At 39.5% G+C, this 16,950-nt stretch overlaps 1 protein-coding gene across 11 annotated transcripts in view; it reads right to left on the reverse strand.

Annotated features, from left to right (window-relative positions):
* Window positions 1-16,950, reverse strand: part of LDB2 (LIM domain binding 2) — a 367,165-nt gene that overhangs the window by 40,335 nt on the left and 309,880 nt on the right. For all 11 annotated transcript variants that reach the window (XM_063157678.1, XM_063157677.1, XM_063157675.1 and 8 more), the window contains 3 exons: window positions 13,096-13,268; window positions 7,886-8,008; window positions 6,242-6,325 (listed from right to left, as the gene is read on the reverse strand). In XM_063157678.1, coding sequence (XP_063013748.1) covers window positions 6,242-6,325; window positions 7,886-8,008; window positions 13,096-13,268 — 380 coding nt within the window. The remainder of the gene's footprint in view (window positions 1-6,241; window positions 6,326-7,885; window positions 8,009-13,095; window positions 13,269-16,950) is intronic.

Genomic DNA, 16,950 nt, shown 5'->3' on the forward strand with positions numbered 1-16,950 from the left:
TCATGAGCCTGTTAGTGCTCTTTGTGTGAAAACTTGCCATTACCATCTCCAGAACACTGATAAAATCTGCCATTTCTTCTGAAATCCCAATTTGTATTCTGCTGTCTGTTGTCTCTTGTTCTTTGTTCCCCTTGCCCACTTTTCACTGAATTCTGAAATTTCTGATACTCAGACACTAAAATCTGTTTCTAAGTCATAAGGAGCAGAAGAGGACACTACTACACCAGCTCACTCTACTCTCCAGTCTGGTTTAAAACTGTCATCTGACTTTTTTAAATGCTATTGGGCTTGCTCCATCATTTTTTGTTTCTCATATGCTGCAATTTTCCCATTTGTTTTAGCAAAATACTTAGAAATCAAGGGATGAAAAGCACACCAGTATTATTTCTAACAATATGAATATTATCTTTCCAATCCATGTCCTATCCAGTGATTGCTTCAGATTCCATTTTTGCTTTAGAAAATTCTAAGTTGGTGCTTAATTCTCTACCTGCCCCATCTTCTGCAACTATCTGTTCTCTCTGATATTCCATGCTTATGATGAATTAACTCCTGATATACAGATTCTGTGGTGTTCTGTCTTTATTAAAAGTGAAAAGCTAACATTTGACTGTATGAGCAAATACATTCCTTCTCAATTATTATTCTGAAAGTAACATATAACACTATCCCTAAAGCATTAGATGCATGAAAGAGAGGAACAGAAACCACTGTGATCATTACTAAAATAAATGCTAAGAAATTACATTACCAGAAAACCTTGGCAGAATCAGCTAATTATAGTTGGCACAGATAGATTATGGATAGCCAGCTACAGTAATCTGAATCCTTCTGTGAGAATCCTCTGGGTTTGCCTGTATTTTACTGTGGAGAGCTACCCCAAGATCAATTGGTTTAGATTGAAAAATTCCATTTTTTAAAGGAATTAAGACTACAAAATATTGTAGTCTGCTTTCACCATCTACAGCACATATTATTCTTTAAAATTTTGGCAGCTTTCATATGAAAGTCACCAAGAGGATTAAATGATCTAAAACCCCTCCTTTGGGTGCTTGAGAGCCCTTAATAGAAGTTGTCATTCACATTCAGTAGGGTACAGCACCTGAACCCATCTCTGTTTCCCTAGCACACCCCATTCAGTGCACAGCACGAACAAATGAAGTTCCTTTGGGTAGGGCTTCACTTGTAGCTTCACTTGTATTTCCATGAAGACATGGAAATATGGCAGAAGCAGGGACTGCAGAACAAGAAAGGGTAGGCTTTAGAGTAGCCCAGAGTTTCTTTAACAAACTGCCCTTGTTCCCAAGTTTCACTGTGATACTCAGTTATGGAAAAAGAATTTACACTAGTGTGTTTCCAGAAATGCCATCTACTTTTTCACATACATAGCCAGCCTTAGACAATAGACTGCATCCAACAGCAATGGTTTTATTGTTAGTATATGGGGCAAGATGAAATCCCAAGTGTTGTGCAAAATCAAGCCCTTGCTTTCTCAGAAAGGGCACTTCCCTTCAGCTGTCCCCTCAGACTGCCCCAGTGCCCATCCATGTGCCCCAATGCCATGTGCACACTGGAACGCAGACAATGCCTGCTTAGCTGGCAGAAGCCATGCAGCCATTAAGGTTTGCAGCTCAGATGAAATCAGAGAGTTGTTTAGGTTGGGAAACACTTCTAAGACCATTGAGTCCAGCCACTAACCCAGCACTGCAAGGCCACCACTAAGCCATGTCCCTAAGTGCCACCTCCACAAGTCTTTTAAATACCTCCAGGAATTGTGACTCCACACTTCCCTGGGCAGCAGAATGATACTGGGGCAGACCCTACAAGAAAATGAGTAGCACTGGAGCACTTGCTATTGAGTGAGGGCTGGTTAGCCCATGCACTTCCTGCACTGCCTGATGATGCCATTTGATGATGACACAACATAACTCACAAAGGGAAATGAGTTCATATTGCACATATGACTACTTACAGCATTTATTCTCCCCCAAGCACCTGACTTTGCATCCTGAACATATATGCATGTAAACTTTCTTCTTCTTCATGAAGATACACCAACAGCCATAAAATATTGGCCAGATAGCTGCCACAGACTGTTATGGATTAGGAGCAAAACAGCTCCAAAATGATTTCAGCTCTTATCTTTCCTGTGCTTGAAACCATATTTAGAAAATAAAATTTCACTGCCCATTAAAGGAAAGTGTTGCATGTGTGTCTGTTTTGCATGTGGAAAAGAAAATTTTGTGTACACACTGGGTATACATACAAATGGCTTTTGATTACAGTGTAAGTAGTGCCTTTAGAAAATTGTGTCCCATTAAAGAATTTACATTATCCTCCCAGCAGCAGAAATCCAAAAATGTCTAGCGAGGAACTAAATTAGTGAAAGAGAGGACTTAGAAAATATTGTCCTCTGTGTAGCAATAGTAACACCTCGTTATTGTCTTTTACGGAGAACAAACAAATTGGATAATTTGTAGCTCAGATAAGCAAGCCCTGGTGAATGGAGCCGTACAGGATGTGAGGGGCAATGGGAGTGCGCATTCCCCTGCCCGGGCTCCTCTCCTGACGCAGAGCGGGAGCGCTCTGCCACGCTGACTCTGGCTTTGCAAGGGGCACGTGCAGATTTGGCTCCATCAACATCAATAAACTGGCCACCAGAGCAGGCCACAGTGTGGGCAGCATGCAACATCCACGTCTGGGCAAGAGCTCTAAGAAATCACTCCAGCCAGCCAGTGCAAGAAAGCAGAGGCAAATTTTGAAAACCAGCTGGGCAAGGCACAATTATCTTTCAAGGCTCAGGCCAGGTAGTCCTGCTTAATTGACAGTAGGGAATGACTTTTTAATAATGTCAGAAATTTAAGAGAATGAATCATTTTATAGATGGCAACAAGATATAGCCGAGTTCCAAATTTTCAATAATGCTGCTAGTATAGAGCTATTGTTTTTAGAGTACATTCAAATCCATTATGCATTGAAGATATAGATAAAATAGCTCAGCAACTAAAAAATTAGGAAAAAAAATAAGGTACTGTGGGGACTAAATTATTGTAGCTTGGTGGAAACTGTTCTTCTGAATGTTATCTTCACCTCCAAATTCTGTACAGGATTCCTGTTTGTTCCTGGACTCATACTGACTGAGACTAGGTCTTGGCCTTATTATCTGATAGTTCATAATATCTACTTCTTGATGACTTGATAAGAAATTACATTTTAAAAAGCTTGATATTAATTTAAAACCCACAAGGTTTTTCTTATTATTTCTGAGACAGCCCATTCAACTTCTAGTCAGCAGCTACAGCAAAGTACGCTGACCCCATTGATGAGGTAATCAATTATGCTGGAACAAAACAAACTCATAGCTAGAAAGAAAGTAACCCTATGGTTTTATACAGAGCCAGAGAAAACAGAGAGAAAACCCATTTGGCAATTGACATAGGACAAAACATTTCATTTCCAGGTTCCAAGAAGATACATTTTAAATTTGTATTATATATGATTTAAAAAATCAATGTTCTTCTATGCTGGACAGCTTTACTTGCAGTGAATGAAGACAAACCAGGGCACACATCCAAAGCTGTGGCTCTACAAGCATGTGGCACTCAGGAATGGAGGTTTACATGCCAGCAACTGCAATTATCCCAACTAGCAATGATTTAGCATTCTGTGATATCTAGAGCCCAAAAAACACAGGCTATGCCTTTATATCACAACCATCTGAAATCCAGGTTTAAATTCTGCCTTTAAAGAAACTGCAGCACAGCTTGCTGCTGTGTGCACGCTGGAGAAGAAAAATGATTAATTCCGCCCATCACTGAAGTTTTTGCTTATGAGTATCACAAGCCTTTGCTGTGTGCAGCAGAAAAAAAAAAGAAAATAAATTTTTTGCCTAGTTTCTGATCCTTATTCAAAATCATGCAACAGTGCTAATTACTAAACACTGGGAAGACAATAAAATATCATAAAATGCTGACTTAAAAACAGACAAAAGAGAACACCTTAAATCTAAGTACATTTACCACATTATTTAGTACATGATTTTTAGTGCATGACCTCAGAAAACACTTTCAAGTTAAAATTAACAGAGGAAAGTAACTGGAAAAGAAGCAAATCAAAATGGAAATACACCATGTAATACACGCTGCCATGATGAGCCAAACATCTGGAAAAAAGAGCAGAATGATCAATCCCTCACCACAAGAAAAATAGACATGTAAAGATTGGCTTGAGAAAAAAAGATTTCCTCTTGGAATCACCACAGCAGGAGCCAGAGGAAGCTTTGCACCCAGAGACCTAATGTCATCTGTTAAGCTAACAAAACTAGTCTGGAAGAAGAAAAAAAGTAAGACTTTATCTTTTCATCCCCTCCCACTTCACTGCTCATCTCCCTAGTGCTTATCTTCATCCCACTTTTCTTTTTCTGAGTTTTTTTCCCCTCCCTCTCCCTCTTCCTTTCTTACATTTTTTTTTGATGCTAACAGAGGGAGCGGCATGGGTACCTGATGGCAGCTGCCTCCTAACCAGAGCCCTGCCTTTGTCATTGGCATCGTCACATCGAGCAGTCTCACAGAGAAACAGAAGGGGTCAGTGACAGAGGCGATGCTGCAGATCCCACCTGGCCCTCGTGGAGGCTGCTGGGGCCAGCCCAGGCGTGTGACACCACATCCCATCACACCCAGGGGAGCAAACACCCCAGATGTGGCCAATGCCTGGTGCCACTGCGCAGTTTGCAAAGAAACCACGGAAATTCCCGTGAAAAGTCAGCCACTTTCTGCCCAGTTTGCCACAAGCATGTAATGCAAAACTTGCCATGACTGAGGAGGAATCCCCAGTGGGATTTCCTCGAGGACATGCTCTAGGATGCCCCACCACAAAACACTGACAGCATGGCTGCAGGGTTGCCAGAGCCCAAGAGCTTCTCTCTGTACCAAATCACAAACTAAAGTAACCATGAGAATACAACGTGCATTGCATGGACATGTTAATCTTACATTTACACATGGAAAAATCCCAATGCAATGCATTATTCCTCTGAGGTTTTACGCCGTATTCTTCTTTCATTTACAAACAACCAGACCTGCCCTGCACAACTCAGGCTGTAATTTGAACAGTATTCTTTACATTAACACCACATAAGCAACAATCAGCAATGGCTTATGCTGTTGGGAAGGTAAGTAAAACTACAGGCTATCAATAACCTGTAAGGACACAGTGAGAGAGATCACAACAGCATTTTGGTTTTGCACACTTTCCCTGGGGTTCAAAACACTCTGGGGACAGGACTCCATCTATCCATAGGGAAGGCATTACAAGGTTCATAGAACTGAATGAAGTACAGCTAAATTGCACACTTAGGTACAGCTCTACATTAGGCTGAAAATAGCTGCATTTTCTAGTGTTTATGTTATCTTTAAAAAGTACCTTGAATAATTACTCATAAAATTAAAAAGAATAAAACCAGATAGTCCTGGCCAAGTTAGCTTGATGTATCATTGTGAAATTTGCCTCATTTTATCCACTAATGGCACATCTAGAAATAGGAAAAATCTGAATTTTAAGCTTGAAATGCGAACTCTACAAATCTGTATTTCTGTGTATGTATTGTAAGACCACACCAGGGAACACTTTCAAAAATAAAAATAAACATCTAAACTTTGAATGCACTTTGAGGGTCAAAAAGCAATGGGAACAAATGCATTATTTAATCGCAAAAACCACACTCGATTCAGGGCAAGGCTAAGGAGGAAGCTCAGGCTCCCAGAGGCATGTGAAGTGAGGACTGCTTTGAGGGGCTGCTGCAAACAGAGCTGGAGCTGAACCTTCCCTCAGCCCTGCCTCTGCCCGGGAGAGGTGGCAAGGTTGAAAATCTGGAGGAGATAGGCAGCTTTTAATAAGAATTAGCTGCCATTTTCTCAGGCACAGTGAAACAGAGTGGAAAAATACTGGGAATTCCTTGCTTACAATAAAATAAAGGCATTGCTCAAAACTAAAAAGAAAGACTGTTAAAAAGAGGGGCTACTCACACGAGGCTTGGAGTGAATTATAAAATTCCTGGCTTTTTTAACAGCCCATTGTTATCAGCTACATCTCCACTGCAGTGTCTTTGTTTTTCCTCCACCCTCATTAAGGGTTAGGTCAATTTCTTACCTGATCAACACAGGCTCTGCTGTCATTATCTTGACTCAAAGGCAGTGGTACCTTTTAAAAAATGCTCACAAAAATGCAGCTATGGTATGCTTACCCTGAGGTAGTTGAGGGTGAAGTTTGTCAGACCCATTCGAGTGATGTTTTTGGACAGCTGCTCCAGCACCTGAGGGTCTTGTGCCTAAACAACAAAGGAAAAAAGAATTTTCACTTTGCTTTTCACTGGGGTATTTTTTCTATGTGCTTTGTGAAATGCAGGGAGGGTTCCCTGAAAAGCAGTGCCACTGCTATGGAGAAATTACACATTGATGCTAAATTTATATAATAAGCTGGAGTTCCATATGCAAGGGAAAATGTAAAGCATGATGATATTGGAGCAGACTAAAGACTGTTTTCCAATATGTTCCTTTGATCCCTGACCACTCATTCAAAAGATAGACCTAAGAGAGCAAGTGACCAAAGAGCTTCCTGAGGGATTGCAGAACACTTTCAGCTTCTATTTGTTGGCTGTGAGTCCCAGGGGACTAGACAGAAAAAGACAGGAATAAAGAACATATCACTTTCTTTTTGTGGGTAAGAAACTACAGCAGAAAGACCTCATCAAAGATGTGACATTAAGCACAGTCTGGAGAACCCTTCTGATCCAAGTTATTTTCCCAGAATTAAACGGGGAAAAATGCAAGTATAGCCCTTCCCTGACCCTAGCCAGGAGCTTTACCTGTGAGACCAGCCTTCTCTTTAAAATGAGATCAATCTCATTACTAAATTAATACCTGCTGGTTGCTGTCTAACCTGCTTCCACTCTGAATTTAGCAGCCCCCTCTCTAAATGCATAATGTCAATCATGGCCATCCTCATTGTCCCTTAATGGGATACTGTTGAAGAGCTCAGTTGATCAGTTCCCTAAAAGAGCAGATAATCCTGGGACAGAAATGGTGGGGTGGGTTTTCGAAGGTGTTTTCTTCAGGCTTGTAATAGCACTTTGGAAAAGGTCCAGTTTAAATTATATAAAATTCCTCACTATTAATATATTTTTATCTGAGGATGTCTAAGTAACTTGATGTCAAAATATAGGAAAATCTGTGTGTCTGTGTTCTTACCCTTTATAAAACCACAGTCCTGCAATTGATTTTGTTTATCAGGGCTCTACTAGCAGGAGGGGGTCTATGCTGAAGAAATGAAAGTGTCAATAAAAGTATGTTCTTTGTTTCTCTACAATTTACCTTATTATATTTTGACTTTACCTTGCAGAATATTTAATACTTTAATGTTTCATTGTGTGTATTTTCATTCAACAACAAAAGAAAGCTGTGAAATGTGAAACAAAAAGAAGGTCTGCATTGAAATTCTAAAGGTTTCTAAGTAAATATATGGCAATTTCTTCTGTCTGTGCAAGGGTAGCATCAGTTTGCTTCATTTCAGACTTATAATTGGTACAACAACGAAAATTCACAGACTTTGGTGTAGTTCAGGTCAATAAGAAGAGATTTTGGACCCAAATCATACAGAGCACCAAGTGGGATTAAAAAGAAAATTACGTGCTAAAATACAATGAAAACATAGCAACAGTGGCAATAATAGAGCACTGAAAAACAAGGCAGAAAGAACTTGTGAATAGATGTAGTTGTAGGCAAACCAAAATATTTACAGTTAATTGCCTTGGGTGTGAAATTTGCCAGAGTTCTTCATAAACCTAATCTCATCTCTTTGCATTAGGTCAAATGAATAAAGGATTACTTACATGCATGGCTAGAATGCTGCGTGGGACTAATTCTCTGTATTGTCTAATAGTAAAGTGCCATGTTTTTATTCTCATAAGGTCATCAAAAGTAAACTCCAAGATAAGACGTCCTTCTGTGCATACCTAGAATACATAAAATGCATGAAATAAATTCCCAGGAATTTTGTCTTCATTGGTATGGTATCATCGATTAAACAACATTCAAAAATATCAGAGCAGTATTCTATTGTTCATCTCTGCTAGATTAATTGTTTTTCATCCTCTTGGGGAGAGAAAAAACGAATGTGGGAAAATTACTTCATAGGCCTTACCTCAGAGACAGTAACTTATAATGCTATAGATTTTATAGCATTTTACAAACATAGAATATTGTGTACTAAATCTTATTTATTGCATCAATTCTCTTTTCCTCATGGTTTGCTACTGCTAATTAATGACTGAACCTCGCAGTGGAGGTGACTGTGGTGCAAATGAGTACACTTGATGGCAAGTTGCTGAACCAGTCATTCCCAACCTGTTTTAGACTTACTACAGCTTGGCATATAAACCTTTCTCTCAGGTCCAGTTGGAGTAGGCAGTGCCCTGAATGCCTGTGGCCAAACCTGGGTTCTTTCATAATTTTTCATAAATTTAAAAATAATTTTTGTTATTTTCCAAGCATTTTCTTCTGTTTGGTTTGCTTTTTATGGTGAGGCTTTTTGTTGTTGTTGTTTATTTTTGGGTTTTTTGTTGTTTTGTTTTTGTGGGTTTTATTGTGGTTTTTTTGTGTTTCTTTTCCTCTTATCTAATTTTATTAATCCCCTCTTGCAAGGAAAACCAGGTGGGTGCCTGCCATGGGGGCCTATGAGCTGCATTTCTCACAGGTTTGAGAGTGAGGGGAGCAGAGGAGAGCCAGGCAATGGAGCTGCTTCCACAGAAAGTGGCTCACACAGCTTTGTGAGAAATCTTGTCTAAGAAAGAACAGAAAATATAGGAGGAATAAATGCAGCAAGTGAAAAGTGCCCAGTAATTTAAATAAATAAATTACTGGGCACTTTTAAACAACTCTCCACAATTTTTTGTGGAAAAGTAACATGGTTGTGGTCTTCTTTAAGGTGAAAAATACAAGCCCAACATGGTATCTTGATTGAGAATACTGTGGAGTATCCAAAATTATGTCTGATTTGAAAATTAACTACCACTGTTGATTTTTTTTTAAATGGTAGATTTAGACTTACAATCCCTGTTCCTAGCAAACTTGCAAGTGCAGGGTACAGAGATATTGTGGAAACAGGGTGTAATGGCTTTAAAAGAGAGGGCTTCTGCAACCTTAATTTTAATACAGTATTCGATTGAAAAATAACCATCCCAGATTCATCTGAGTCTGTTGAGCCTTTTTAACAGCTCCAACTCAGACTTGGCCAGCTCTCACTTGGTCAGTGTGTGGCTTTTCTGGCTAACAGTCTACTTAATGTCCTTACAATTTTTCCTCTTATTATTTCTGCTAAAACACACAGGTAATTTTAACAGGCATAGTATATGGACAAATTCCTGTAGATCTGGGAAGGAGAACCTTGCAACAGGTTCTCATCTGCCCTTTTCAGCACACCTTAGTGATGCCTTCAGATATTTAATGTGCCTTATGTTTCACCTTTGATTTTCACATTACCTGCACGATGATGAGAAATTACACAATACACATGCACACACATAAGGAGTCATAGTAGGAAAATATTTTGTATTAATGGTGCTGTGTTGAGGCCAAAGATCCTGGTTACTGATCGGTTAACGTGAAAATATTTCAGGTTTAAAGCAATTTTTTTCATAATAATACCAGTGGCTTCTCAAATGTTTCTTTTGTTAAGCTCACACCACCAAAGCTCTTAGCAGATTTTTAGGCACTGGCATTAACAAATTTTAATAGAAAAACACATTCTTCATATTACAGTGGTAAAAATTTATGCATCTTATAAAGAAATTTAATTTCCTCATGTAAAGTAGAATTTTACACATTGTTTTTAATCAATAAAATTGGCACAGTTCTTATTTTAAAAGGGCTATTTTTTCTCCTGAAAGCTGCCTTTTACATAGAATCCAAAAAATCAAAAGGGTCTCCAATTAAGAAAACATTTTCTGTTGTGCTGAATTCATGTTACCGTACTGTGAGCTCTGACATTTTGTTTCTGTGGTAACCAAAATCAGCTGATTAGTTGGCATGGCAACAGAAAAGATGTAATCCCAGCAGACACACTCTAATCAATGCCCCCAGCACAGATGGTCTCCGGAGGATCAACAAGAAAGAGGCTGGCAGGCATTCAGTGCATCACGTGGTTGCTCTAGACTAGGCCAGGAAAAAACTAAAAAAGAACATTTCTCAAACTAACCAATAGCTTTTTAACCCCTTAACTGCACTTATTAATTGTAGGAATTTCAACTGCTTGTGCCTATGAAAACCAACTTTGGTCCTGTGCCTCCTTGCTCACAGTCTCATTCTCCTAACACCTGGCATATTTAAAAGTGTTCCCCCTTTATTAACTACCGCTTCTCAAACATGAGTTGTTGCTTTAAAAGAAACCTAAAGCTATTACAAATCTGGGCAATGCCTGATATTATTAGTAGGGATTAGATTCACTGCTTTTAAGGGCTTCACCAATAAAATCCAGCTGATGGCTGCACTCCTGGGAGATGGAAGTGAGTAGTGAGCACATGGGGCACTCACTGCCGTAGTGGTGAGGGCAATGCCCACCCCTGCCACTCCACTGAGACACATAATCATTGATCACTGTAGAAAAACAATTTGCCTACACATAAAGTGGGAGTGCCAGAGCTGGAGTAAACACAGTGAAAACAGGGACTTAGGAGGACTCCTAAAACTTTCTTCTGCCTGAAGAAAAAAGTGGAGCATCTCCCAGGTAAAAAAAACATAGTGGTCTTGGCTCCAGTGTTTCACAACATTTTATTTATGCCACTGAACTATTATAAATTCTTTATACTATTTATTTACATCTTGATAAAACAATTTTTAAGTGTGTGACATTTTACAAGGACTTTTAGCCTCAAAGACAAGCTGGACTATTCATATTCTTACTGCTAGGCATGTTCTGGCCATTTTTGTTTCAAAAGAACTGGAAATGCCATTTTATATATTCATCCAATACTGCTGTATGCAGTGAGTTGCTCTAACTAGCAAAATGTTCAAATGAATAAAATGCATTTGATTCTTGATTCTGTGGATTCTTGATTCAATACACAATGAAAAGTGGTTTAGTCTGTTGTATTAGAAGTTAGTGAATTTGTAGCACAGAATTTGCTTGTGAAATTGAAACAGCTTGTATTTTTGCATTAACTCCTCCCCTCCAGGGTAGTTCCAGAGGGTCAAATTCAGATATGATCCAAGGAGCTACACAGCCCATTGCAGTGGTGCTCATTATGGGATGTATGCTTTGTTCCATCACTGATGCTGTGAGAGTAGGAATTTACCTTTGGGTACAAGATCTGTGCCCTTGGTATCTCTGCTAGAAGTTAAATAAGCACAGCTGAGACAACATTCAGCTCTAACTTATTTCTGAGAGAGTATTATTTCTTCTCCCCTATTCCATCAACTACTGTGCTTTATTTCAGATTTGCTCTTACTAAAAAGTTGTATTTTCAACATGCAGGCATTAAACTTCCTAATTTTTCTCCCAGAATCCAAATTAATTCCCCTCCCGAATCTTTCTAGCAGTTCACAGGTTTCTATTGGAATCTGCCAGAGAAATGTGAAGGCTGAGGCAAACTGTGCACTGCAGACAGGGACTCACTGCACACAACAGGACAGGGCCATGGGAGGCAGTTGTGGCCCCAGCCCAGCCCATACTGCTAACCTCCTTTCCAAAATAACAACACTGTCATGTGCTGCCATGGTAAGTAAAATAATCTAAATGAATTGAGAAAAGCATTATGTATTTAATGGTTTAAAAAACCCACACCAACTCCTTTTCATTTGCTATTGCATTAAAGCCAGCACAAAGGGGAAGGACACAGAAATCGCTGTGGGGAGCTCAGCAATGAAGCAGCCACTGTGGAACTTTGGCACATCTCCTGCACCTGGCCAGGACTCACAGCTCCCCGTGAGCAGTGAGGGAGCAAAGAGGCGCCAATCTGGGCTCCTCTGTCCGCCTGTGTCTGTGTGGGCCTCAGGGGCTGGATGGGCTCTCTTGTCCTGGCTCCCCCGTGCACCACACACCAGCAGCTTCTGCTCCCTCTGAGCCCCACCCAGGGCAGATGGCAGAGCAGGACCTGCAGAGGGATGGGACTCCCACACATGCCAAAACAGCAAAAGCCATGTAAGCCTGGTCATGATGCTGTCAATAGCCAGGAACTTAAAATTAAAACCTCCGTGGTGCTGCAATTCAAGGGCAACACAGATTAGCTACCTTCTCCTGCTGCCCCTTCTCCCTTTGTTCTTTTCTTTTTGAAAAAGTTAAAGATGAACAAGTACAAGATGGAAAATCAACATTTCCTGTTATCATTATTTACTGTTAATGTATTAAAATGTAACCACTTTAAAACAAGTTTACTGATTTTTTTTTTTTTAATAGAAGAAAAATTTTGTTTTAATTTTTATTTTTCACCCTTTTGGTACTGCTTTTTTATACATATATGTGGCACCCGTTTTAATTACAGGACTGGATGTGCCCTATGCGTGAAGATAATTCACTATCAATTACAAATATTGAATATTCACTAACTGTTTTATCCAGAGTGTGTTTCAATTGATTCCTTCCATTGACTTCATAGACCTTTGGACTGGCATCCTACTGTATTAAATCAGTATTTTTCTAGAGATTTATAGTCCTTGTACTAGGTAAGTATCAAATGTAATGCATACCATCCCAAATGGTAGGTACCAGCAATGTGAAATCTCATTGTTGCTTTAAAATCAAACCCAGAGAAAAGGAAATGGTCAGACTGAATTTAATTCACATAAAACTGATAGTTCTGGCAACCTGGCATTATGTGCTTCTCTTGCAATCTTTCTGGGAGAATTACAGGAGATACCCACAGAATCTTCCAGTCACATAATGAATATAGAAAACAGTAATTAAATGGCTCCAAGGGTTTTCAGTATTAGAAATAATGTCAGTCTACCAGAAAAATTCAACAGCCAATATTCTTCACCCTTATACACACTGTAAAGGAAAAAGAAAACCAAAAACCAACAACATGCTTTATTGAGTCTTCCCTGTTACCTTGGTAAACATGGGTTTTCCATGCTGAGTGACCATGGTGCATTGATCACAGTCCACTGTGATGGATGAGTTGTGGTATGACTCTTTTGAGTGCTTGAGAATGTAATACAGGTCTGTTACACCTCCTTCAAAGACAGTGCTAAAATAACGAGGAATGAGGGTTCTTCCAATTGCTGTGAGGAAAATACAAAGCAGAATTCAGCAAATGCTCTAGGTTATAAAATTTCAAACCATTTGCTAACAGCACATGAATAATTTTAAGTGCAATGAAATCAAACTTTCATTTTGAATAAAATACGTGTTCTCTCCCTTTTGTATAGACAAAGCTGTGCCTGGTCCCACTAAAATCCATGAAAACGGCTGACTCCATTCAGAGGGAGTGGGCTCATCCTATATAATCTTTTTACACTGATGGCAAGTTAGAGTCACTCTTGAAACCATCTGCAAGGGTTTTTTGTCCCAAAGTAATTAGTACACAGAAACCCACATGATGTCAATTACTACTGAAAGCTGAATATTACCCATAAGTGTACAAATACAAGTGGTATTGACAGAAATATACTTCTACACCCAAAAAAGCAAAGCACTTTTATATAAGGGGGTTGTGTACACATATATGGTTTTTGTGTGTGGGCACGTGTATATTTATATATACCCACCCATACATGTGCACACACACACATGCACATGCACTCTGGATTCAACAGGAGGGCTGCTACTCAGAAATCAGAGTACTGGGGGTTGAAGGAGGACTGAGAATGGAAAACCAGAATGTTATACAATATAGGACTACTCACAGATCTCTCTGAGATCTCTCTTTAGACCAATAATAGGCTCGAAAGTCTGAGCAGACACCGGGACTCCCTTACAGGCACCACTTAAACCCCTAACTATGGACTGAAGGTACCCAATTCAGAATTATTTAGTCGGGCAAAACTCACTTCAGTAGTAGTTTTAGGTAAGTTTTCCAAGGTCTAATTACAAAAATGTAGTAGTGAGAGTGAGCTTCTGAGTGTGCACAAACCAGCAGCAGCACTGACATCAAAGGCAATTATCTCATATGCAACTGATGCTTTCCATCTCCTTCTTTACAGATAAATTTGAATGTAACCACAAGCCTGGTATAAGAGAACATTTCAGTTTATAATAGATGGATACTTCCATACCAAATGACTCATTGCTTTGCAAGCATTAATCAATCCACAGTAATTTTGAGTGGTGGGTACATAAAAATTGCGTTCATTTTACAGGGAAAAACCAAGCAATCTAAATGGTCTCTTGGAAGAATGAGGTAGAAAAGTCACCATCCACAGGCAAGATTAGAGTTTATTAGTTCCTAATTCTAATTTTTCTATTAGGACTATGTGGTGACTCATGCCTCCCTCATTTGCTGTATACTTTTGAGAGTGATTTCTAAAAAAACTAGTTTCATAGAAATTTTGCCAGCATATGAACAAAGGCTCCTGAACCTAAAAATGCATTTGCAAATGGTTGTTGCAAATTAAAAAATAGGGAATTTTCACAGTAGTTCTGTGAATACTGTTTTTGTTCTGTGCATTGCAATGTGAAATATTGAATAGGCAGTCATAATGCATATTGTGTAATGAAAATATGCAAATAGAGAAAATTAGGACTTGTAAAAGCTTTTGCTGTAATATCACATATCAATGTAGTTTAATGTACAAAATATACCACACTCTCTGGAAGTAGCTGACAATTCAGTGGATATATTTAAAGTTGTACAACTAGATCCTAAAAAACCCCACCCAGTGACCATGCATAGAATAATTTTTACAGTCTTTTAATTTAATTTAGAAAAACTGAAGTCCAGTGTATTAGCATAGGATTTAATTCATGGTTCAACTCAAATTTCTTCATGTTGGTGTGGTATACAGTAAAAAGTGAAATTTACCCATCAAGTTAATTTCTTGCTCCCCTAAGGCTAATTAGTGCAAATTAAATTTCCTGCTAATCATCTTAAGCAGCAAATGGGTGATGTGAAAATCCAGCATTCCTACTGATTGTGATAAACCTCTATTCCTGTGACTTATGCACTGCATAAATATCTTGAAACTATTAAACTGCAGTTTATAGACTGTTCCCAAAGTAGCATGGTCATGTGGTGCTGCTTTTTGCCCTGTATTTACAGCTACAACACATTAAAAAAGGCTAGAAATACATTAAATAATTTATTCTTATTAATAGTAAGCATTTTTAATAAAGTTATTTCCTGGTAAGTGTTATCTATGCTTGCCACAGGGATATGCTGCTGTTGAGAACAAAGTGGGAGACCAAAGGGAGGAAGATGAATGGAGGTGCACACAAGGATGTGCTCCATGGAACCTCATTTTCCATGACAGATGCACATGCAAACCCTGTCAGTCTGCAGAACTGAAAATAACTGATGCAAATATCCAGTGTAAATGTTTATAGATAAATATTCAGCTCCAGAAGAAAGAGTAATGGAAACCTGTGTTAATGAGCAGGTTTTAATGAGCAGCTGAGGTATCTCCTCAGCTTTGCCACCAAGGACTGAAGCATGTTCAAGGTTTTGGTTCTCTTCCCGAAGCACTCAGTGGCTTAAAATGATCATTTCATTTCTAGGATAAACATGACACTCTACAGCAGTAACAAGGGGTTTTGTGCAGGAAATGGAATTTCCAAGAACAATAAAGGACTGTGGAATAACTCTTATGAGGCCTAGAGATCATCCCAATCCTTGGGCACTTTTTAGTGCAAAGGACAACTCCTCGAATTTTTCTCTTCCAAGACATAATTGTGTAGATGAACATGCAAGCACATATGTGTGCACTCCCTGCTCTGCTGCATGCATACATACAATCCTTTCCCGAGAAAAAGAATAGGAACATGGCAATGGTGCTTTTCTCTCCCTGCTTGCAGTAGATGGATGCACTCACATGTGGAGGCACACACTCCACTTGTGCCTGCAACTGTACATGTCAACAAGATTTCAGCAGCACCACATATCTTCTGCTGGAGACAGCAGAATTCTTTCTAGGAGGACCCCAAACAATGTGAAGGCAGAACTATGGAACAACTGGATGATTGTGGCCATTTCAGGATGTGGTCCAGCCATCCGTATGCCACTGAAATGAACTCACCCCTTGCAGAGCACAGAGCAAGCCTGGCCTTGGGTTTGCAATTCCCCAGTGCCACTCACAGCAATAATGGAAAATATAGTCTCTAGCACATCCAATTGCTGCATGAAGCTTTATGTGCTTTATTGGAATTCCTTCATATTTTAGAGGTTGGCTTTTACTCCACAGAATCCATGTTGAAGAATGTGCGCCTGTGCATGGTTTTGTAGGGCTCCTCCCTACCACACTCTTCCTTAAAGGAGCATGACATGGAGCCTTCAGAGCTAGCATATAGATCTTAGCCACAGGAGCTCTAAACTGAGCATTTGCAGAGCAGTTTGAATAGGGAGAAGTTATTTTAATTTCCTTTCTTAATAGCAAGGCTTTATTCTTTCTCCAGTCTTTGTCCCCACCCACCCCCATGGTCCAGTCCTCTGTTTTCTCGGCTTATGGTTGGTTGCTTATCTTCCAAGCTCACTGCTCAACTCCCAGTACCTCCTTGTCTTCTTCCTCTCCTCAAATGATGCCTCTTCGTCTCAAGGAAACTCAATAACCTACCCTAAATCTACATTATTTTTTCCATTCTTCTTAATTAAGAAGGCCCAGTTATTTAGTCTCAGTTTCCTCATTTTCCTCCCCACTGCCCAAAATACCAGCTTCACATACACTTTTTCAGTGCCCTTCCTACCCAGCCAGGCTTCCACAGCTGCTTTTCCCAGCCTCCCTGCCTTGGCAGCCTAAGCTCTCCTTCTGGATC

Source organism: Melospiza melodia, chromosome 5 (genome assembly GCF_035770615.1).
Source record: "Melospiza melodia melodia isolate bMelMel2 chromosome 5, bMelMel2.pri, whole genome shotgun sequence".
Lineage (NCBI taxonomy): Eukaryota > Metazoa > Chordata > Aves > Passeriformes > Passerellidae > Melospiza > Melospiza melodia.